At 41.4% G+C, this 25,469-nt stretch overlaps 1 protein-coding gene and 1 long non-coding RNA gene across 2 annotated transcripts; one reads left to right on the top strand and one right to left on the bottom strand.

The window, feature by feature from the left end:
* Positions 1-216: 216 nt before the first annotated feature.
* LOC136832184 (uncharacterized) lies at positions 217-5,071 on the bottom strand. The gene is made up of 2 exons (XR_010851106.1): positions 3,865-5,071; positions 217-3,770 (listed from the first exon to the last, which is right to left on the bottom strand). It is a non-coding gene; the product is annotated as an uncharacterized lncRNA (long non-coding RNA).
* An 18,855-nt stretch (positions 5,072-23,926) lies between these two features.
* Positions 23,927-24,556, top strand: LOC136832351 (uncharacterized). The gene has a single exon (XM_067093261.1). The coding sequence runs from the start codon at positions 23,927-23,929 to the stop codon at positions 24,554-24,556; it is 630 nt and encodes a 209-aa protein (XP_066949362.1).
* The last annotated feature ends 913 nt before the right edge of the window (positions 24,557-25,469 follow it).

Here is a 25,469-nt window from a genome sequence, read left to right as displayed (position 1 = left end):
ATAAGGTTTATGGATTGTAAGGACATCTGTCAAACACAGTTACTGTAGTTTGTTTAACAAGAGACCACACCATGTCCACTCTAAAATACAGTTTGAAGTAATACTACGGTATTACTGTATTGATGACAATTTTTTAACATGCAAAAAATATTAATATGGTTACTGAATTCCATACAATAGTTTCATTGTTCTTAGGTGATAAATGACAGCAATTGCATATAGCAAAAGTGTATTTGAAGCTTAATGAAAAATTGTTCTAAAGAATATCACAGATGTGTAAAATTGGTGACAAAAAGTAAGACCAACAATACATAAAAACATACATCTTGTACAACAAGCTAAATATGAAATGGAGTATAGCACATCACAAAGAGCAAATATTTTTCACAGATAAATTACCAAAATCTAATTCCATGTGTAAAACGATAATTTACTTTCAACCAGTTCTGCTGGAATATACACAATATACAGTACAGTATCATAATCACATTTACACAATATTATTACAGTAAAGAGGTTTAATATACCTAATAATACCACCAACTTTTTACATAAACCACACAAAGCTTTGCAAACCAAAATAAAAATATCACAATTTACAGGCCTATTCTGAAATGGACACTGGGTGAAACTGTAGAGCACACTACAATACTATACCAAATAGTGTTCTAACCTCACCCACTTATAGTATTAGTTGTGGTGTAGCAGGAGCAACCTACACTGCTTGGTCACCTTTAATGGTCAGTGGGTTGTTATTACTGTACTAATGTAAAATAGTTTAATCATACCAAATCACACTGTTAGACTTGCATTGAGGTCAGCCAAAAAATGTTCTTAAACCAGAGTGGAAAATGGAATAAGGTACGGTATAACAGAAGTTAGACAGCTAGGTGAAAAAAAGACCTAGGAAATGGCTGAAAAGATAAAGGAAGAAAGCAATGCAGCTGGGATGAAGATGCATTGCAATGATCCTTTAATGTCTACACTGTGCCACACAGGTACACAGTAAATGTAAATCCCCTATAGAGATGGTCAATGGGTAAGAATACAATAGTTCTGAATACAATAGTTCTGTATGAGCAAAGGTAGAGAGAGAGTCGTGAAATGCAACTTTACAGGTAATATGCATAGACATTTTTTCATATGTTAGGGTGAGTTGTGATAAATAAAATATGGTATCTGAATACCTGTGAAACATTTATTACACCTGAAAATGTTAGTGATGCTGCACTAACCTTGGTTGTCACCATCAGTGCTGTCCCTTCTACTCTAATATTACAGATGATCAGTATACAGCACTTGGCCAGATTTCTGCTGTTTGATCCAGACAGCTCAGAAAGCTATTACACGTAGCATCAAGACTGTGGCATAACTTAAGCTGCCATTACACATGAATCTTGCTAATGGTTACATTAGTAAGTATAGCCTCATTGTGGTGGTGCTCAACCCAAAAGCATGGTGTGTGGTATGTGAAATAATCTCTAAATAAGAAAACATCCATTTGGCTATCTAATTTGAACTTTCTCTTTTGACATTTCTAGTTTTAATTTGAAATGGAAACACTCCTATGTATATTTTTAGGTAAAGGTAGCAAATTTATGACAAAATTAGTAAAGCACTTCTTCAAGAGTGATTCACCTTGAAAGGCATAACTATTTCCAAGGATGGTGGTGCTTACCATCTCCCACAAACTGCACTGTACTATTATTTTCAATATATTTTATATGAGAGGTGTTTATCACTAAACAGCTATCAATCAAAGAAATACTACTGCATACCATTTGAGGTAACTAATGGTCTAGCAAGTTTTCAGGAAGATATACCACTGCTGCATTGGTTTACTGACTAATGGAAATTCTCTAGCAGATCTCTAAATCTTTGCCATGCTGGCACTACCAGGTGGTCTCATTTTTTTACGATTCCATAATTTTCCTAATCCACTGGCTGTATCAAGCATATGACAGCTAACGCTCAGGTTTATCTGGACAGCAGTAATAGTATTAAGACAACCATTTGCATATAATTATTAATTTTAAAGTGTCAGTTCTGTCTTGCTCTTGAATTCGATATTTGCAGACTATTGTCTGACTCATGAAATTTAAGCTATCAAGCCAAACACTGCGGCACTTTTGCCCACTCAGTGCTTTAGACAGAAAACAGACAGTTGGAGTGGTACAACAGAAAGACAGATTAAAAAACAAGGGAGATAAAGTACTTTACAATGATGAAACCAGGAGAAATCTCCACAGCTTCAATAAGAATTAATGGTTAGAGGTTGGGGGTAAGTAAAAGCTAAAAACTGGGTGCAGCTAGGAGCCAAAGGAAGACTGCAAACATCCTTAAGCAATGCCAACAATGCATCACAAGAGGTCACTGATAGGACTAACCACCACCCCCCCTCAGGGGATGGGTTGTTGTGGATGAAGAATACTTAATAATGTTCTCTTGTGTGTACAAATGCTCCAGTAAAACACCTTGTAATGTAATAATGTCTTACCAAGCTTTTTTCCATTTTTTTTCAGAGTCTACTGTACATTGATTCTAAGTGTAGTTCTTCTTGCTTGAGAGAAACCAATGGCATCTACGTTCAGTACAGTATTAAGTTTAGCTAATCTAATCCTCAAACAAATGGTAGGCAAAAAATCTTTTGGTTCTAAATCTTAGGATCTCTACATGGAGTGCTAGGAACAATTTCCAACTATGCTTAGGCCCATTTGCTATCTATTTATGAAACAAATGTTTACATCCATTTAGCTTCCTGTAGCAGTGCTGAAGAAAAGGGCAAAATAGGTACAGCCGAGATGAACATGGTTCCCAAATTCCACTACAGGTATACTGTACAGTATCATTTCTGCAATGTGAAGAAGACAGATTCTCTTCATAATTCTCAGGATTCAAGCTCTTTATATTCCTTCCAACAGGTATATAGACAAGCTCCAAATCTGAAGTGCTCTCCACTTCCCACTCAGGCAGTTCCATGGCCATAGATTGATGTGAATATCAGATGAAGGCATGTTAAAAGATGAGCAGATGTGTGGGAAAAGGCCAAAGGAAACATGAAAATTACAAACCTTAAGTACAGTCTACAGTGAATTGCATAAGGCACACCATAGGCAGCACCATAATTAATGACATATGCTAAAAAAGGCAAGATGACAAACCAAACTCTTATGCATGCATGATGATGCAACTCTCTTACATGGAAAAGAAAGTAATGCACTTCTAGTAAGTATAGTTATTTGAAAATTACTACTGTTTTGACAATGTAATTATCTTTACTAACTATTCAAAAATTAATATTGACATCTAGCATTTACCTCTGTATCTCCCCAAAAAATTTATATGTCAATGCCAGATAACTGTGATGGGCTTCATCTCCAATTATTCAGTGGCAAAAATGAATGATCAATGCCAAATAAGTAGCTGTAGGATCATATGACAATGAAGCTCTTGTTGGTCCCAATGCCAATGACCTTTCATAAATACACATGTATTCAATACAAACTGGAAAATGAGTAATATCTTATTGATAATGATTTACAATGACCTTATACTAATACCTAAATTCATCAGCATTATTTCAAACCTGACTAGCAATACAGCAGTGATAAATTACTGTAAATGAAACAGCCTCAGAGATTCATATAAAATCAATTGGTAAAGTACACATGGAGGAGAAATATGACTACAGCATTTTCTAGTGAAAATAAAGACAATAAAAATTGCATTAACACACTACAGAAATGGTATTTTAACACCATCATATTTACCTTGCTTGTAGTCAATCAAATTTATCATCACTATCACTATTACTTGAAACAAGAACACACTACAGAAATGGTATTTTAACACCATCATATTTACCTTGCTTGTAGTCAATCAAATTTATCATCACTATCACTATTATTTGAAACAAGAAAGGTTGGGATATATTCATTTACAACATAGGACAACCACAAGTTTTTCCTCTAAATACTGAGAATTATGAAAAACAATATCTCAAGCTGCTGGTAAAAATCTAACAATCACAATGTTTTTTAAGACATATAATTAAATATTAATCAAGGAAGCAAATAAGCACATACTTTTCCCAATGGAACATTGTTGCACACAAAACCTGTCACTTTACAGATAAGATACTGGTACATTTGATATTTATACTAACAATGCCTGTTTTAACACTGATAGGTCTAGCTGTTTTAATACTTTTACAGTACCTGTACATAGAAACTTATTGTCATATATAGAAAATATTATGGTCTGCAAAGCTTAACATACATAATGCAAATAAGATATGCCTAAATGACACTGTTAACCAAGAATGATTTACACACGAGATCTTTTTTGTAAAAACCCTATACAGTACAGTACATCATAATGTATTTCATAAGCTAAGAACTTAAACAATATTTAATATTCATTGACATAACATTTTTCAATATATCTACTCTGTAACAGAAGTACTGTACTAATCTAAATTAAGCTTTAATCGGCAAAATTTCTTTGAAATTTCTACATAATTAAAGGTACTGTATGCTATTACCTGTGTGCCATAAATCACTTAAAATCAAGTAAGGCCAATCTAGTGCTTATGACATATATGGGTATATTTAGCTACATCAGGGAAGTTTCAGCATAATACAATCATGTCTCAAAATAAGAATGCTTAAATCTTATTTACTGTACAGTGTATACTTAAAAAATCAAATCTCTAGGAATATAATTGCAGTTTAATACTCCTGGCAGAGTACTTGGGGTTTTACTTTTAAAGTTTGCAAGAAAAGTCTACAAGGATTATATACTTCTGTAGAGGAATCCTTTCATAATAAGACACTACAACTTAACTACTAACATTTAAAATCTTTAGGTCTGAAATATTAAAACAGCACTTTCACATAATGAAAGTAAAAATCAATGAAGCTACTAAATGTAACTACAAAGTAAACTTAATACTGTAACTGAAATCATCACTATTACTGTATTAAAAAAAATTCCCATAAACATTAAGTGGAAGAAGCCAGGAAGAATAAAAGTGACAATATTTACTAATGCAACTTATTGTTTTTCTGCCTTACTCACCCTTAAATCAACAGTGACTTTAGGCACAAAATTCTAGATATAATATTCTGCATGGTTTGTTAGAACACCAGAATTTCAAACAGGCAACCTTAGAAATGAAGAAATGTGTGAAATAAAAATTAAATATAAAGAAAATCATAACCTTAGAACTATGAGACCTCCCCAAGAAGTTTTTGGTGCAATGTAACAGTAAACCTTAGAGAGAAAGTATTTAGATTTAGATACACCTAGAAAACAGTCTTTAACTGTGCAAATCCAGTTTCACTATGAGCACTACTATATTAACCTACAGAGACCACACAAGGCACCCTGTAAAATCGTGACCAATACTTTAAAAGGAAACTGCAAGGATACTTATGGCCTAGGCCATCTTTTTAATTTGTGTTTGTCTATAAACTCAGTGCTGCTAGTATGTAAGTGCAATAGCAACACTTACAAAATGATTAGAATATTCCCTCCAGTTACCTATGGAAGCTCACAGATGTGCTGTGCCAGTAACTTTTTGACCAGGTTCAAATCTGTTCACTTTTTTTAGAGAAAGCAATTGTGCCACCAAAAAGCTCCAGGGAGGGATAACTTAAGGAAAGATAGTACGTACTAAAAAAACTCATAATGAACATCTACATGTCAAACTGAAATAAGGTAAGAGGTATACTTGGGCTAGAGCACTGTAAGAGGTCCTTAGTAATCATAAAAATAGGAAAGAATCTTGAAATAAATTAATACCACTATGACAGTGAAAAGATTTATCTTAGGGGGCCAAAACTGTCGGTAATGGCACACTAATTGGCTTTCAATGATCAAACCCCACCCACAGGTAATATATTTTCAAATGTTATGAAAAAATAGCTGCTTCATGAATCAAGGAAAGAACAAGGTTCATAACTTACTAAAAGAATAGGCCGTCTTAAATTACACCTCCAAATGGAGAACTGTCTTTGACCACATTTTCACAAATGGAATTCAAGAAAGGAACAGCTATATTCATTTCCTGTTGTCCCCGGTAACTTAGGTGCAGCTCTAAACTGATCAGAATAGAAAAGTGCTGGACTGGTGTTATTAACTAATATTTCACAGATCCTCATTTTTAGTTGAGGACTTGGGATCCCAGACTGCATTCGGCAAACCTCATTACAGTACAGTACAGTGCTGCACAGAGAGGCCATAGTCCTTAGAACATCTTGGCTGCTATCAAAGACACCAAAAGGCATTTCTCTGAAGGAATTAATGTTGTCCCTCTCAAAGAATGGCCATCTTGAAGCAAGCCAATAAATTTTTTTTTTCTGATAAAAGTAAATGCCACAGGCTACCAAATTCCCTTATCTTGTCCAGACTTGACAGAACCTGCAAAGGGAATTGGGAAGGTGAAGTAAGTAGAGGCTACCCTCAAAGGTAAGAATATACTTTCCTTTCCCAAAGATTCCATGTGACAACCCTATTGGAGATCATGTTTCATAAGTGCCAGAATACTATGTCCTAATAGGCTACACTCAAGAACTTGGGGCTTGTTAATGTCCTTCATGAAGGAAGGCATCCACTTTACCAGACAATGATATAATAATGATTTTATCAGAAAGTCTGTAAAAGTTCTACAAACTGAATGGTACTGACGATCTAAAGACCTAATATTCTTAAAGATTACATACACTGTGACTTTCAAGACCTTCAGTATCAAAATACACTTTCAAGAGATTCTAAATATATAGGTACAAGAACTTCAGAAATTGTCTTCTTGTCCCCACATACTGCTCTTCAAGGAGGCCGTGGACACCTCATCAAAACTGAGACACTTTCCCTCCAAAGACAGGCAGCAACTCAAAGGCCTAATAAGCTAAACTATTACAAAGACTGTCAAAACTTACTGTTGTCTTTTTCAGAAACTGCATATTCTGGCATAAGAACCACTAAGATTGGGACATAGTCTTCCTGGCCCCCCCTCCGAGAAAGTCTTGGACATTTCTATTACAAATGAAACTTATTCCCTTGAGAGCTGGCAACCAAGCAGTCACCACATAAGCAGTTCCTTTGTAGTCTTCTAAAAATGAGTATCAGCAGTAGGGAAGACCAGGCAATGACTACCTTGAACTGGCAACAGTCTGATCTAGAGTTGTCAGCAAATTTCAACATCATTTTATGCAAGTAGCTGATAGAAAGCAACAATGCATTTTCATTTAAAGATACCACACTTGGGAATAATTTGATTTTCACATTGGAAAATGTCTGTTTACACAGCAAGCAGTGACCTCTCTCTCATCTGATCAGTAAGAGTCACATCAACAAAAAACAAAAAAAATGGCAGAGTAGATCAGCAGTACATGACCAAGGTAACCAATAAGGGAGAGCAAAGGAGAGTAGAACAAAGTATCAAATTTACTTTGTGATGGCTCTTTATCTAATATATCTGCCAAGACTGTTTTATGCCAACTATGTTGCTTATACTGTACAGTATATCTCTACACTACTGAACAACTAGATTTGGTGCATCCTTTAACTATGGTTATAGTACTTTCTTTTGTGAACAGTACACCAAACCAACACGTAAAAACCTGATCAAAACAAAGCGTCAGGTGGTGCTAGCCTGAGCAAAGCCATCTACCATACATATTTCCCATACGATATGTGCACTCTATCTTTTCTTTGTTCTACAGAAGCCTTAATAAACTTGTACAGTGGCTCCACAGAATGCAGTAAGTGTTCCCAGTGGTAGTGAGAGCAAGCCCAAGAGGGCTCTTGAGATTCCAACTTCAGCTGAAAAGGTTGTGTTAGATATGGTAAGATCATTAGGAAATTAGACAAGGTATATAGATTTGATAAATTTTCAAGCAGGACCTAAAATATACATGAGAAGTTTGCTTCTGTACCCACATATGCAAAAGTTAGTTCAATGCTGTGAGATAAAGTGTTGGTTAAGGCAGAAAAGGCTCTAAGTGTGTGGACAGAAAATTGACAAAGGAGTGTGTTCCTATCAATGGAACAATATATGGCAGAAAGCCTTAAGCCTGTATGAACAATTCAGTGATTAAGTTAAAGAAGGAACCAAGTAATTTGCAGCCAGTAGGGAATGATCAAATCACAGCCAGTAGGGGATGCTTAAATCAATCAAACATCAATTAAACCTGGAGGATATAAAAACTTCTCAAGAATCAGCATCTGTGGATGATGAGGCTGCCAACACATTTCCTACAGGGAGATTTCAAGAAACTAATCAAAGACAGAGTCTATGATCTCAAGCAGGTTTTTAAGTATGACCAAACAGACCTATTTTGGAAGAAAATACCTACGTCCACCAAGTGCACAGCAGGCGCCAGGCTTTAAAGCATGGAAGGACTGGCTGACTCTGGTGGTGTGTGGCAATGCATCTGGCCAATAAGATTCAGCCTGCTATCGTGTACTGAAAAAAAAAATTGCTGCGCTCTGAAGTAATGAAAAACAATAAAAATGATAATGCCAAAGCACCACATTCATAATCATAAACTGTTCATTTATATTACTTTAAATTTTTTTTATACAGTACAAGAAATACTGCATCCATAATTTTTTACTATTCTTCATCATCTACCACCAGTAATGGTTATTATATGGGGTGCTGGGATTTATATGGTCATAAATAGGTTTAGGACACATTTAGCACTTTGTACATACTGTAATCATATACAGTACAGTACTGTATTGTCCACTACAGTTAGTTGAAAATCTTTTTTCTTATTTATATGTACTGTATAAGAATACAGTATCCATACTTTTTATTCTTCTCTAACATGTATAACCATTGGGGTTTATGTGGGCATAAACATATCATTTGAATGTGACATGTGTACAGTACCTTGTTACATACGGTGTTCATGATTATCTGTGGTTTCAGGGATCCACAGGGGCTTTTGGTGCACATTCCCCATAGATAATAGGGCCCTTTTTCAAGTGAAATTAATGCAATTCTACCTATAAAGACATATTTAGCATTTTTGCTCTTAAATCAATCATCTAAAGCTCAAAAGATTATTAGTGGCAGCCGGCACCAGCAACGCATACTGTAGGCTACACCTGAAAACTCTGATAATGGATAATTACCATTACCAGAAAACGATCCTGTAAAGTATTTTTGAAAAATGTCACCAAAAACTCTCTCACAACTAAGAGCAGTTCCAATCCTAAGCATTTTGTGATTCACAGGGTACTTGTTTCAATAAATCATTTTGCAGAAACACTTTACATTTATGATATGATTCTGTTAAGAGATTAATCTTCAAACGGTGTATCCACATCCAAATACTGTACTCTCCCAGAGGCAACCAACTGACTTGGTGCCAAAACTTCTGCATGTATACTGTCCTCAGCATTCAACAGCTAGCCACTCAAAAGCATACAGACTTCTGCATAAAAGCATCCATCTTTACATATATCTACAACTGACTTAAAGATGAGTTTTAAATTAGTATTGTATAAAACCACTGGCAGTGAACAAAGTATGAATGACAAGTCAGATGACTTATAAGCTGTTTATAGAATAATTTTAGTAACTCAGTAAACAGTCAAGGAGCACATGAGACTTGTCAAGTTTTCAAAAAATAAAATAAAGATACAGACAAATAAATAAATGAAAACATGTGAATATAAAAATTATCATAAATACTGTATACAGTAAAGGCTTCAGATGTCTTTCCAGACAAACATTAACTGATATATACTGTATAGTCATTGGGTGAGAACTTTTCTATCAGTACGTATCCTGTTTGATACTCCAAATTACCATATGCTACAGGCCAAGACATCATGCTAAAAATATGCGCAATCACAGTAACTGACGGCTACCAAAAGAGGAAGAATTTGGGTGTAATAAAGGATTTTAATAATTTCTCTGCTATAAGGCATACACCAATCATTATCAATTCCTGTAAAAACTAATTTTTAAAGAAACAAAATGAGAAAATCCAGCCAAGCCTGAAAGTTTGAATCCTTAAATGGGTACACTAAGATCATATATGCTTGTTACTATGAGCAGAGAAATTGGTTACATTTATGTACAGTAGCTGTATTCAACAGACTGATACATTATTGAATACAATCAATACTACTTAGCACTTGATTTAATGTACAGTTTATATAAATTTCTTTAAGAGTTATGTAAAAGTGTCAAAGCCTTTTACTTTCTAAAATACAATACTTCATTCTTCACAAAACACTGAGGGCATTCTCAAGTCAACATTTCAGCTAGTTTAGAGTTAACTTTCAATTACACCAAAATCACTATATCACCCACAATTATAAAGTTCTGTTTCATAAAATTAGAATGTACCATACATTATAATGACACTCTATTTGTCCCTCAAAGTAAAACTTTAAACAAACTATCTTTTAAACTAATCCAATAGGAAACCTTCAAGGGCTGACAATTTGCTACCTTACCATAATATTTGCCTCTATGATACAAAATGAAGTTTTCATAATAAAACAAATATTGTAATACTTACCTGAACACCTGAATTAGCCCTGGTCACCTGACCAGCCCGAACATAACCCCACTCATTGTTAAAAAATTTTAACTGCCAGCGTTACCAATGCTGCAGGTAAACATTGTTTACTGCGTTACCTGCCCACTGATGGCAACCCTGCTATCTGCACCGGTCGGCAGAAACTCCCCCCCCTTTCCAACTGCTAATTAATCACAATCATTGAAGATGGGAGGTGGGTGGGAGTCATTCAGGTGTTCAGGTAAGTATTACAATATTAGTTTTATTATGAAAACTTCATATTGCAATACACTCCCTGGACACCTGAATTAGCCCGGTTAACAACATTTACACGGTGGTGGGATCCATCAATGTCAGCCCTACCTACCATCGTGGAAAAGCAGGTAACTCAGTTACACCTACTTATGTTCTGTCCGATTACTCACCTCTGGTCTGATCATCCGGTGAGATGGTTGAAGGGGAGAGTACCTCATCGTCAGTCTCATAAGTCTGAGTCTCGTCCCTGTCAAGCTAACCTCCCATGTGGTATATCATACCTCTCATGTATGGAGGAGAAGTTCCAAGGGTTCTTCCTTCACAATGCTCCTTGAAGATTGCCAGTGCAGAGTGTGCGCGTCCTCTAGGTGTAAGTAGCTCTTCGTTGAGTGAGTCGGTAGAGCTGCGGACTGGCACTCGGTGGGCCGGAGTTCGATTCCCCGGCCGGCTGATGAAGAGTTAGAGGGATTTATTTCTGGTGATAGAAATTCATTTCTCACTATAATGCGGTTCGGATTCCACAATAAGCTGTAGGTCCCGTTGCTAAGAACCAATTGGTTCTTAGCCACGTAAAATAAGTCTAATCCTTCAGGCCAGCCCTAGGAGAGCTGTTAATCAGCTCAGTGGTCTGGTAAAACTAAGGTATACTTAATCTAGGTGTAAGTTGCTCCATGATTGCTCCTTACCTGACTTAGTACCCAATGACAAAACAACCTCTGACAACTACAAAGCCTAACAATTTTTTGACAACTGACATAAAAGACATTTTTTTTTTTTTTATCCTACATACTAGTCCTAAGCTAATATACGAGTATAAGCCAATCATTGCAAAATCGTGTTTGCTGCCACAAACGGACCAAGCGAAAAACCTTCTTCCGACGTGAATTGAACGTCTCTTAAATAGGATGAAGTAAAAACTGACTTGACTTCCACGTTGCTGCTTCCATAATTGCTGAAACCAAAAATTTCTTAAGGAATGCTGCCGATGTTGCCATACTCCTGATATATGTGCTCTGGGCCAGGGAATTATGACCTGGCGATCGGAGGGGATCGCTATTGCAAGCTTGCAAGATAACTTCTCTAAGGAAGAAACTAACCGCATTCTTAGATAATGGCTGAGATGGGTTTCTCGGGGAGACGAAGAGAGTTCGAGGGTGCGGTCGTAACTTATTGGTGCGCGATAAATACGCGATAAATAGTGTTTTAGCGCACGCACAGGACAGAGGAGCATTTCTGACTCTTCTCCTGCGATGAAATCCTCAAGTGAGGTAACTTTAAACGCTCTCGGCAGTGGGCTACCTTCCGATTCAGACTTTGCTCTGAATTCAGGAAGATACGAGAGAAAAATATCCTTGTCTGCGTACGATATTTTCCTTGACACAGCCTGAATTTCTCCTATCCTTTTTGCCGTTGCCAGAGATACCAAGAATAATACTTTAGTAAATTCCCTCAATGTTAATTTCTCTAGAGGTTCGAACACTTGAGAACTTAATAATTTCAAAACTGCCACTAAATCCCATTAAGGGGCCCGAAGCAGTACCGCAAGTCTCTCAACCTTGAAAGACCTAAGCAGGTCATGTAAGATTCTACTACTCGATAATTCTGGTAGGTGGAACCTGAAAGTATTTGCAAGCATTGACCTATATCCTGCAATTGTTGAATATGATAGGTTTTTAGATTTTCTAAGGAATAATAAGAAGTCTGCTACCTTCGGTATCGTAGGGCAGGAAATTCTGTGTCCTTGTGATCTACACCATCTGCGATATATGGCCCATCTTACTTGGTACAATTTCCTAGTTGATTTCCTTGGGCAAAAGGAAAGCTGTTGAGCCACTGCCTTAGACAGACCGGAATTTCATGCTGCTCGCTGGATAGTCTCCATGTAGCTAGCTTCAGCACGGACAGGTTCTTGTGGAAGCGAATGAAGTGTGGCTGTCTGAGTAAATCCTTCCTTTGTGGTAGGATAATCGGAGGTTCGGACAGCACTTCTAGCATTTCTGGGAACCAGGGTCTTTGTGGCCAGAATGGCGCTATCAGTGTCATCTGTGTATTCCTGCTGTTCCTTAGTTTTGTCAGGACCTGCTGTATCATGCATCCAAGGATGCAGCATCGCATCCGTCCCACAGGACATTAGATCCGCCACCGGGGAAAAATAATTTGGTAATCGATAATTCATCCTGGCGGCAAATAGGTCCACTATCGCTGGCCATTTCTTCAACAGATTTTGCACCTCCTCTTGCACCAAGTCCACTCGCTTCCTCTTATTTCCTTCTCCCGACTCAGAGCGTCTGCCAGCATGTTGAATTTTCCCGCGATGAACTGGGGAAGGAGTGTAATTTTGCGACTCTTGCGCCATCGCAGTATCCTCTGTGCGACGCAATTCAGGGTCATTGACCTTGTGCCTCCGTCTTTTTTGAGGTATGCTAAGGCCGTAGTGCTGTCCAAAAAAAGCACTATTACCTTTCCGATTACCAGGTTTGCAAACTGGAGTAGTGCTTCCTCCACGGCTCTCAGTTCTCGGACATTGATCAATTCCTCCCGATCTGGAGTCTTCCAAAGGCCTTCAGCCTGAAATTCCTCCAGGGTTGCTCCCCAACCCCGATCTGAGGCATCTGTATACAGATGTACTTCCGGCACTGGGAGTGACAAGTCTAGACCGGTGGTCAGATGATCTTCTTCTGACCACCACAGAAGACCCTCGTGGCAGGAATCGTCCCAGGTTATCACTGTGCTCTCTACCCAGAAGTTCCAGCAATTCCTGAGACGTACTTGAAGAGAGCGCATCTGGAGACGAAAACCTGGAATCAGGAGGGACAGGGATGACATCCTTCCGAGAAGACTCCTCCACCCGCTCGCTGGTTGAGATCGTTCTGATAAAAAGTGTTCCACCTGACTCAGGATGGCATTGACTCTGTCTTGTGTCGGGCAAGCCCTCAAAGGACGTGTCTGAATTACCATCCCTAGGAACGTCTTTACTTGAGAGAAGGAAAGAGCTTTTTCTCACGTTTATGCGAATTCCCAAAGTCTTGCATAGTTCTAGAAGGAAGTTCCTTGGTTTTAAAATCTCTTCCTCGGACACGCCTTGAATCAGCCAATCGTCCAGATATCTCCTCATACGATAGCCCTGGCCATGCATGATTGCTGAAACCGGAGACATTACCCTCGAAAACACATGAGGTGCCATAGTCAGTCCAAAGCAGAGGAACTAGACAACGGTCTAGATGTAAACCTCACCTTTTTAGGCGATCTGACTGGCGATCGCGAGCCCATCCTTTTACCGGGTGAGGGAAACCTCGACCCTCTAGGGGACTTGACACCTTGTGCCGCCACACGGATCATTGCCTGCTAGGACTCGACTGCGGACGTCGAAGAAACGAAATTGACCATCGCTGAGACGTCTTCTTCCCTGAAAAGGGAGTCAGCGATTGCAAGGGGGCTCTCGAAAGTATTCTCTTATGAATGTTGGGGAAGTGGAGGGGGAAGGTGACTCAGGTAAAGGTCCCTCCTCTTCCTTCCAACAAACGTAGTACATCCTGCCGCGATGTTCGCCTGATGAGCCAAGCCCATAGACACAGACATTATAAGGTTGTCGAAAAGTGCAGGGTCTGACGGCACATACCCATCTCGTTTTAGGAAGCCTACGAGACCGGAGAACATCCACATAGAATGCGAAAGGGCCTCCAATTGTCCCCTAAAAGCATCCTCTAAGATAGCCGATTCCCTCAAGGAAATACTTACCTGTCTCGTAGCTGCAGGTACCCTAGAAAGGAGCGCCTCTACCGATTCATTAAGCAGAACCCTAGACCCAGCCACAGGATTACCTGCAATACCATATAGTGGTTTCCTCTTCGGAAGCAGAGTAGAATCCTGTCTTCCTTCCGCTACTGTCAAAGCTAACTGCGCATCCGCCTCCCTCAATGCCTGATCCACTCTACCGAACAAAGGGAGTTTGTATGATGTCTTTACCACCGCCAGCTTGGTAGAGTATAATTCTTCGAACATGGCCTGATAAGGCTTGTTCGGCTCTACCATAAACCTGGATTGCGGGAACAAATGGTGAATGAACTCAATTGTTCGCTTTTATTCGCTGTCTCCTGAATACTGAAAACTAGATTCTGACAGAGGGCGATCGTCATCCACTGAATTCTCATTTTCTTTGTCTTCCGGTCGATGTGGAGCGGAGAGACAGAGAGAACCCAACCCTGGCATACCCAAACCTGGAGACCAAGGCCCTACCTCTTCCGGAACCTTATTTTTCCTACCTGTCAGTGTGTGTGAAACACCTGAGCCAGCCGCAAAGGGTTGCGCTAAACCTGCATCCCCCCCTTATCATAGACGTGACCCCAATATCAGCTGACCAAGTCATTTGACTCTGCGCCACACCCGCACCGTGCATACCTTCACCTAAGTTACCTACTTTTGCCAAGCCTGGTTGCGTAACCCCTAATCCACAATGGGAGGATGACGCAGCCTGGCTACCTGTCTTAGAACCAGCCAGAGGTACAATCCCCAACCTGGGGGGTGGCCTGCAATACCACCTTGGACAGGGGAATCCTCTTCATGGAAGTACTAATATCCGCAGTTGCGGAAACACCAAATGAAACCGGATAAGAAAATTGATCCAACGAACCCGAAAGACCCAACACCTGACCTGAAACCAACCCAACACCATATACTCCACCCATCGTACCTGCGACCTTCCGACCCGGAGGAATAAAAGTCATAGAAGTAGGAGAAGTAAAAGAAGGAGTCACACCCGGGACCCACCACCGGACCCACAATTGCGGAAGTCGGACAGGTCGCAGAAACACCTGTCTGTCCCACACTAAGCATAGTAGTTAACACTGGTAATAAGACGCTGGTTATTGCAGTAACGAACAAGCGATTACTGTCACCTGTGTTGAACAGCTGCGGGTACAAAAAGGAAGGTAATCCCGGAGGAACCTGAGGAACCAATTGCGTTTCTTGCCATATTTTAGTGTGTGCTTGCTCCCCACTCGCAATCTTGTTACTCAACCCTTTTGATCTAGATAACTCCGATATAGCTACCTTCTCCGATTCTGCATGCGGAAGCTCAGAAGCTCAAGAAGTGTGTTGTATGAATAGGCGAGACACCGTAGGGGGAGCTCCCGGAACTCGAGATTGCGAACTTACAGCCGTAGTTATCGACAGAGGTACCGAAGTGTGACTCGGAAGGAGAGGAAAGGAGGTGTCATGAGAAGGTCATTTAGAAGGCAAGGAAGGAAAAATAGTATCCGAAACAGGGGGAAATAATGAAAGAGAAGCATTAGAATGAGATGAAGCCATCTTTTCCAATGAAAGAAAATAAATAGAATTACTCCCTCCTTGGTGATCCAAATACAAATCTTGTGAAAACTCAGGAAAGTTCTTAATGACATGGTCCCTTATGTTTGAGAAACCTAAATGAAAACATTGTCGTACCAGAACTCTGTACCCTTGAGAAAGGCCTAAGAAATCCGCATTATGCTCTGCCAGATTAAACGGCGTGTTAGCCATTGCACTGTCTCCAGCTTGAGGATCCGAGTTCAATCCCATCGGAAAAGGAACCTTGGACGACAAGGGCGTCTCTAACCTACTGTCTCCCGATCCTAGAACTGACTTGTTCGATTTAAATCGGCTAGAATAACTGGAAGGGAACAATATCTCAGATGGATCCAGGAGGGAACCAGACCTAGGGGGGCTGAAATCAGCGCCCAAGGGAAGTTTACCTTGGAACTTCTCCTCCAGTACATCTACTTTGAGATCCCTAACAGTCTTTGTCTCTCCTAAAACAAATTTCTGATCACCACTTACTCTTTTAGGGGAAAGGGGGGAATCTGCTGCTAACACTGCCTGCTCCACGCCAGAGGAGCCGGCAGATTCTACCTTATTGGCCTGCGAATCTCCATAACCCCCGGCACCCGTTAGGGCTGGCTCAGGAACAGACAGGGGAGCTGAAAAAGAAAGATTAGCACTTTGTTCCCTATTACTAATTTCCCTACTTTTGTTCAATGACAACCTACCCTCTAATTTCCTAAAAAGTACTGACCCCAAGTCTTCAGTTTCTTCATCTTTAGGTTCAATGGGTAACTTGCGTTTTCTCTTAGAAGCTAATGAGTTTCTGTGCTTGACATATGCTTCCATCTGGTCGTTCGACCAGTCCCTACATTCATCACATCTCTTATCTACACTACACAGAACTTTCCTACACCTAACGCATAGAGAATGTCAATCATGTTTGAGGGTACTCATCCTTCTTTTGCAGGCTGAGCAAGATCGAAGCTTTTTCTCTACATCTCTGGCAGGTTGATCAGGGGGCGAGGCAGCCGAGGATGGTTTCTGGTTGGTGGAGGAAGTCTTGTCTTTAGCCATGGAGTCCATAATTACAGCCGAGTTCGTCAATGTCTCAGGTATCCAACAAATCCAAGGAGAAATCCAAAACGAAATCCAAAATGAAGCCAAGGTCAATTAAATCACTCTCACAAACTATGTGGGGGGTCGGGCTGAGATACCAATAAAGTTCGCTAGCAACAGGATGTGTCCTGTCAGGCGAGCGAACAAAATGCGATTGGAAAGGAGGGGGAGTTTCTGCCGACCGGTGCAGATAGCAGGGTTGCCATCGGTGGGCAGGTAACGCAGTAAACAATGTTTACCTGCAGCGTTGGTAACCCTGGCAGTTAAAATTTTTTAACAATGTAGTTAAATGAGTAGGGTTATGTTCGGGCTGGTCAGGTGACCAGGACTAATTCAGGTGTTCAGGGAGTGTATTGCAATACTCAAAATAAATTCCATGTCCCACAAATACAGACTTCTTACTTCTCTTATGGTAATGCCTGGAAAGGAACAGTTAGCCGAGTGCTGAATAAAAGCAATAAAAGCATGAAATTTTTTTTATTTCTCAGCTGAGTATCCCCCACCACCAAGAGGTGCCCCCTTGCCAGCTACATCATAAATATCTTTCCCATCATAGTAAGGGGTTTATATTTACATAAAAAATATAACCCCCTTACAATGTACACGCCACTTATTTCATGAATGGACATCAGTAAGGCTGGTATCTAGTATAGTCTTTATAACCTTTATAAACCTATGGTATGGACAATATTCATCAGAGTTTAACATGGAGAGTAATCAAGAGGGGAGTGATCCCCATTACTAACCAGTAAAATTGGTGCTGTTGCTGTTTACCAAATGAGCTATCTACTAAAGAGAACTGAAAGACGGGTGACAAAGGAGCTAATAAGTCGCCTGCCTTCCCTTTTAACTACTGACCTTATGAAGAACATGCCACAAACCACTGAGTGACATCCCTGAAGCAAAATACTCTCAAGTTGACTGGCCTCCCAAACAATGAACATTAATCCTTTGAGCAACAGACGTTTTCTCTTTAAAATTTAATTTAAACAACAATTTAATCATGATGTTGCAATCATTGATAATCCTAAGCTGATATGTACTGAGTTCAAGGCTCTTAGGATCTTTCGGAGGAAGATAGTTCTCAGGGCTCATCTCATGCAGCATACATGGTTTATAAATCCTCATCCTTCTTGGAGGTTTCATCAGGGGTCTCACTACAGACATCCTTATGCTTACTTAACTTCCAACAATGTATGACAAAATTAAAATGGTACAACAACTGTGACATCACTACACTGGCCTGGAATCTAGGTCTTCAGTACAAAGTATGATGCGGACAAGACAACCAACAACCAATGCCTGACAAGTTTCAACTTGATTAATAGTTCATGTTATTCATTAAGCCTGCTAACTGAAAGGAAGGCCAGGAGGAAGGGTGTCCCCAGGGAAAGAGCCCTAAACAAAAGCTAGTCAGGGGGATCATATGGTTCGTTCGTGACACACTCAAATTTTACTGCAGAATGGGATACGTACTTCTTTCTGGATCTCAACATCTAGTGAATTGATTGTCAAGGAATTTTGTTTCAAAATCGTCAACATGGAGGATCTACTCTCAACTGCTGCTGTCAAAAATATCAAAGGTTCCCTTCAAGGAGATAAAGATATTAACAACAACAAAAACAGTGGAGGAATGCCTCTTCCCTAAATCATCCAAAATGTATGGCCCAGTTTCCTTGTTATTAGAAAAGTGCTAAGGACTGTTAGAGTGTAGAACTTCTTACCATAGCCTAAAAAATATTCTATGATCTGAACAACTAGTGAATTGAATATGTCACAAACTTTTGTTTTCATAATCCTCAATATGGTGGATCTAATTTATAACTTAAGACACCAAGAATATCCTAGGTTTTCTACAGGAACATATATATTAGCAATTACATGCAGTCCCCGGTTTATGGTGGGGGTTCCATCCCCGGCAAGGCGCAGAAACCTGAAAAATGCCGTAAGCAGAAAATAATGGGAATAAATGGAGCTTACAATGCCTTATGGCACCATAAGTGCTGAAAACAGGGTTACAGCACCGTAAAATCAGGTTAACAGAGCCGTAAACCAAGCGCCATAAAGTCGGAACGTTGTAAACCGAGACCGCCATAAACCGAGACTGCCATAACATGGGGACTGCCGGAATAGTGGAGGAATCCATTGTCTCCAAGCCAGCCAAAAAGTAAGGCCCAGTTTCCCTGGTTTTGGAAAACTGCTGAGGACTGTTGGGGTGTAATGACTCTTCCCATAGCCTAAAAATAATCTTGGAAACACTACCAAATACGACTCCAAATATGAAGGCCAAACCTTTAAATTGCAGTGGAAGCCCAACAAATGTGGCTGTGACAAAAAATCACAATGGTATCTCTTGATGTGTCCGACAAAAAATCCACATAGAGGTTTCAAGACAAAAAATTATATGAAGTCATAAGCCTCCAGGCTGACTGAGAAGTGGATATTCCATCCTTTTACTGAGCTTAAAGAGTTCAGCAAAATGTAGCAGCAAAACCACAAATTTTTGTTGAATGACCTTGTGAAGATGTCTACAACAATACTGCAAACCTGTGTGTATATCTTATGTTGAAACTATCATTCCAGTGGAATAACTGGTTCAGCCTCTTGAGTAAACAAACTGCAACATATATTTTTTCTTCAGGGGATGAACCGAGAACTAACTGCTCCTCTATCTCCCATCTAAAGAAATGATAGCACTGTTGCAAAATTATCCACTCCAACCCTAATTCCTACAATATACACAATACAAAGTCATGTAAAAGAGTGCTAGTGTTCTGCCTGTCAAGAGCTCTCCAAAGACTGAAAACCTTTTTTTACTGCTACACTCCAACCTGTTAAGGTGTTAAGTTTTTTTGCAGCCAAGTCACCAAAATTCTTTTAACATTAACATGAGCTTCTCAGTCCATAATTCACGATCTCTGGAATGCAGACCCTTGGTGCTGGATGAATCAAGGGCATTCATACTGCCACTGTGTTCATCATTCATTCTTCCACTGCAGTAAATACTACTCCCTCAATTATCCACAATAATACACCCAAAGCCCTTTGGGTTACTGGAAAATACTTATGTATTATGTAAATACATAAGTGATGTGATAGTTCATATCCCACTGCAAAGTACACTTAGAGGAAACTGTGTACCTTCTAGATTTCCTTTTTCTAACAAAACTTTCTCAGCCAAGCTAATATTCCTGCTTGGAAATCATCAGCCTAATGGTGACCCAAGAATCAGAGCACATTGAGGTGAGAGATATGCTACCAAGATACTAAAAAAGGCAGATCTCAAAGCTTGTGACAGTTTGCAAGTGTGATGAAAAGCGCAGTATACAGGTATTTCCCAATTAACAATGTTTCATTTTATGATAATTCGAGTTTGTGATGGGGTTAGCAGTTCCAATGGTTTCAAAATTATGATGTGATACCGACACAATATTTTGAAAATATTTTAAAATTTCACGTCTGGCAGGCACAGGCAGCAGCATACAGTTTATGATACATTGGCCCGAGAGGCTGGGATGCGGGTATGTCTCGCCCTGACCTAGACCTCACTTGTGCTTTTCGAGGAACTAAAGAAAAAATGAGATAACCATAAGGATTTTGCAGCAAGTGCTGGATGATTTCATAGTTTCAAAAAACACCATTATTTTCATAGTGTGGAAATTAGCGGTGAAGTACCAAGCGCTGATGCCAAAGAAGCTGCTAAATTCAAGGGTGCTTTGCACAAGATTGCCACTGATGAAGGGCACTTGCTGGAGAAAATCTTTAATGTCAACTGTACTAGAAGTGGATGCCTCAATGGTCTACGTGCGTAAAGAAGCAACAACGATGCCGGGGTTTAAGGCATACAAAGATCGACTGACTGTTCTGCTTGGGGGAAATGTGACTGGGTATAAGCTCAAGCCATTCATGAATTATCATTCAACAAATCCAAGGGCATTAGCAAGAATCAGCAAACATATGCTTTCTGTGCATTACCGGTTTAGTACGAATGCATGGATGACTACACTGCTATTTGAAGACTGGTTTGTGCATTGCTTTATTCCAGAAGTTTAAGATTATTGTAGAGAAAACAACATCCCCTTCAAAGTTCTGCTGATTCTCAACAATGCTCCCAGCCATCCTCTGCACATCAGAGATAATAACGAGAACGTAAAAGCTGGGTTTCTGCCATCAAACATAACTTCTCTCATACAACCCATGGATCAGGGAGCCCTGGCTACTTTCAAGGCCTATTATCTTCGAAACATGTTTGCTCACGCTGTTCAGGCTATGGATAAAGAGGAGAAAGAAGAACTCAGAACATTCTGGAAGGAATTCCATGTTCTGAACGCCATTATGAATATCAGAAGGGCGTGGAAGGAGGTAAAGGAGGTACAGTATATGAATGTAATTTGGAAAAATCTGCAGAAAGTGTATGTGCACTCACTTCAAGGTTTCAATAAGGATGAAGTAGTTGTGCAAATTAATAAAAAGATCTTGACACTTGGGAGAAATTCAGATTTAGAAATTGAAGAGGAAGATATCCAAGGTCTTATGGATGTGCAAGATGCAGAAAAGTTAAAGTATACCTTAGTTTAACCAGACCACTGAGCTGATTAACAGCTCTCCTAGGGCTGGCCCGAAGGATTAGACTTATTTTATGTGGCTAAGAACCAGCTGATTACCTAGCAATGGGACCTACAGCTTATTGTGGAATCCAAACCACATTATAGCGAGAAATGAATTTCTATCACCAGAAATAAATTCCTCTAATTCTTCAATGGCCGACCGGAGATTCAAACTCGGGCCTTGCAGTGTGCTAGCCGAGAATGGTACCGACCAGTCCAACGAAGAACTGCAAGATGCAGAGCTAATGGCAGAAGATTTAATTGAACTTGCAAAAGAGAGATAAAGAGCAGAAGATGAAGAAATTGAAGAAGATCCAGAGCAAAATTTTATGACAAAAAAATGGCAGAGGCATTTGCCTTAATTGACAATGCAACGAATCTTTTAGGTCAAAAGGATATGAACATGGAACGATTTGCTCAAGCTGAGAGAGCACTTCAAAAGACTATTGCATATTACTGAATCATTTATGAAGAACGAAAAAAAGGACTGTGCATGCTGCAATGGATTACTTCCTTAAGAAAGCAACTGCAGTGCCACCGCCTTCCCCCTCGTCTTCCACCACATCTGAGCCTCGACCCTCTAGTAGCACATCTCATGACAACTCTTTCCTTGAAATCCTAACCCCCTATAACACCTGAACTTGTAAGGAGAACGGCCTCGTCGTCAGGTTCGATAAATGCACCTTCGGCGTTGAAAAAGCCGACTTCCTGGGCCACGAGATATCCCCGGAGGGCGTCCCTCCACTCGCATCAAAGGTCGCAGCCATCACCAGGTTCCCCACCCCTACCTCCATCAAGGCCGTAGAAGAATTCCTCGGGATGGTCAACTACTACAGAAGGTTCATCCCCGGGGTCGCACACACCATGGCCCCCCCAATGGAGATCCTGAAGGGCCAACCGAAGTCCTTAGTTTGGGGACCCGACCAGCAGCAGGCCTTCTCCCTGATGAAGGCCACCCTTGCTGAGGCAACCACCTTGGCCTACCAGGACCCCAACACCGCCCCCTCCAGTTGACAATGGATGCCAGCAATGTCGCCTGTGGGGCCGTCCTGGAGCAGATCGTCGCCGGAGCCCCCCAGCCCATCGCCTTCTTCAGCAAAAAGTTCAGCCCCACGAAAGCCTGTTACAGCACTTTCGACAGGGAACTCTGCGCAGTGTATCGGGCGGTACGTCACTTCAAGTTCCTCCTGGAGGGTACGCCCTTCACAATCTGGACGGACCACCAGCCGCTGGTCCACGCCTTCACAAAGCAGGGGGACGCATGGTCTTCCAGGCAGCAGCGGCATCTCGCGGCCATCGCGGAGTTCACCTGCACAATCAAGTACCTCCCCGGCAGGAAGAACCCTGTAGCAGATTCCCTCTCCAGGATCAAGCGCAATGTGGTGCAGCTCGGGATCAACTACGAGGACCTCGCCCAGGAGCAGACCACCGACCCACAGACTCCAGCCTACCGCACCACCATCACATCCCTCAAGTGGAAGGATGTGCCCCTCGCCCCTGGGGGACTAAAACTGCTGTGCGACGTAAGCACCAGCCAGCCTCGCCCTCTGGTACCCACCTCCCGCCGCCGTCTGGTGTTCGATGTCATCCACGGGCTGTCCCACCCCTCCGGAAGGATGATGACCAAGCTGCTGGCAGATAAGTTCGTCTGGCACGGTATGTGGAAGGACGCGACGGCCTGGGTGAGACAGTGCATCCGGTGCCAAACTAGCAAGATAGGGTGTCACACCGAGACAGTTGTAGGCGAGTTTCCCCAGCCGGGGAGGCGGTTTGGACACATACACAGATGTGGTAGGCTCCCTTCCCCCATCAGGCGGGGCCAGATACCTCCTGACGATCGTCGACCGCTCAACCAGGTGGCCTGAAGCAATGCCCATGCAGGAAGCCACTGCCAGTGCATGCGCCGAGGCCCTCCTCTCCAGCTGGATCAGCCGGTTCGGTGCCCCGGACCACATAACCACCGACAGGGGCCCAGCCTTCCTGTCTGAGCTGTGGTCTGCCCTGGCACGCCTGCTGGGGACCTCTCACCACACCACCACCGCCTACAACCCCGCAGCCAATGGATTGGTGGAGAGATTCCACAGGTCCCTGAAGGCGTCCCTCATGGCCCGCTGCACTGCCGAGGATTGGAAGTACCAGCTGCCTTGGGTCCTCCTCGGACTGAGAACCGCCCCCAGAGACAATGGCGACCCGTTCGCAGCAGAGAAAATCTACGGGGAGCCCCTCGTAGTCCCGGGCGAACTCGTCACGGGAGATCGTCACAACCCGTCAGTCCAGAGGCTCCGCAACATAGTCGGGAAGTTCGCCCCCTGCCAGCAGACGTATACCGACAGGTCAGCAACCTTCACGCCTCCCGGCCTGTCCTCCACCACCCACATCTTCGTCAGGAATGATGCCGTCCGCCCTCCACTAACCAGGCCCTACAAGGGGCCCTTCCACGTGATCGAGAGGAACACCAAAGCATTCCGCCTCGCCATGCATGAGAACGACGACTGGGTGTCGGTCGACCATCTCAAGCCCGCCCTGTTGGAGGAAACAGCAGACAATACCACGCAGCGCCCTCTGCTAGAACCGTCGCCTGTGCAGCCGAGCCACCCCAAAAGGTGGTCGCGTGGCTGCCTGCGAAAGCAACCAGCCAGTGCCATAGCCAGCCGCTCCCGCTCACACCGCAACCCCCAGCTGACTTCGTGGAGCCACGGCACTCTCCAACGGCCCAGCAGATACCTAGATTAATCAGACATTACCCATGTCTTGGGGGGAGGGCGTATTTGTAAAGTCCCCGCTGAGAGGGTTTTCTATGGTGAACCATCTGTTTTCTTCGATATCGCTCCTACAAAATCGGGTCAAGCGAAATTAGCCATATTTTTCCTGTGTAAATATGTATCTATTGCTAATTCATTTGTATCCGTTTTCTTTGCACATGTGTTAGAATGTTGTTATGTCAATTCTTGTAAGCTTACTTTTTACATTACTTGTATTTATCCATTGTAATTATTACCGAGTGTGATTGACCTCGGGTCACCTAAATTCTATTGTATTCCTCTGTGTGACGTCCGCACGCTGCTTTATAAGCGACCTGCGTTCTGAATAAACTAGCAGTACCTGTCCTCTTAAAAACTAACTGCCAAAGAAATGCTAGCTGAAGAGGAGCAAGTTGGTGATCCTGCTGCTTTATCATCCTCCTCTTCTTCCGATTTTTAGTTAATATATGTAGCCATCAACAGCCTGACACCGTTCAAGAGCGCCGATGACGAACAGAATCTTGATGAGTATGACTGACCGAATCTTTGTGTGTACCCCTGTACAGTACATGTCTGATTCTTGTTTGTGTGTTATTCAATTTCTCTGTTTGTACTGAATTATCATATGTCAATCTGCACTGAACCTCCAGAATTAGCTGATAATAATTATACCACATATGTATTGATTATAGTACTGTATAGTGTAGACTAGGCTACAGTATATGTATAGAAAGTACTGTAAACCCTAGTGTAGGCTAGGCTAATTTCAAGTTACTTTTTTTTCAAGAAACGATGGGGTTTTTGTAATGTAACTCCATTGTAACTGGGGGAAATACCTGTACTGTATAAGGAAGTAGCACGAGGAAGCCCTGTAGGAAGGCCCAGGAAATCGTGAAGAAAATAGA

The sequence above is a fragment of the Macrobrachium rosenbergii genome, chromosome 49, assembly GCF_040412425.1.
Source record: "Macrobrachium rosenbergii isolate ZJJX-2024 chromosome 49, ASM4041242v1, whole genome shotgun sequence".
NCBI classification, from domain to species: domain Eukaryota; kingdom Metazoa; phylum Arthropoda; class Malacostraca; order Decapoda; family Palaemonidae; genus Macrobrachium; species Macrobrachium rosenbergii.
The sequence above is the reverse complement of the archived record's forward strand: the minus strand, read 5'-3'. Positions and strand labels throughout refer to the sequence as shown.

Excerpts from the sequence above, each read along its gene's own strand:
- LOC136832351 (XM_067093261.1), top strand. The coding sequence starts at position 23,927 with ATGGCCCGCTGCACTGCCGAGGATTGGAAGTACCAGCTGCCTTGGGTC.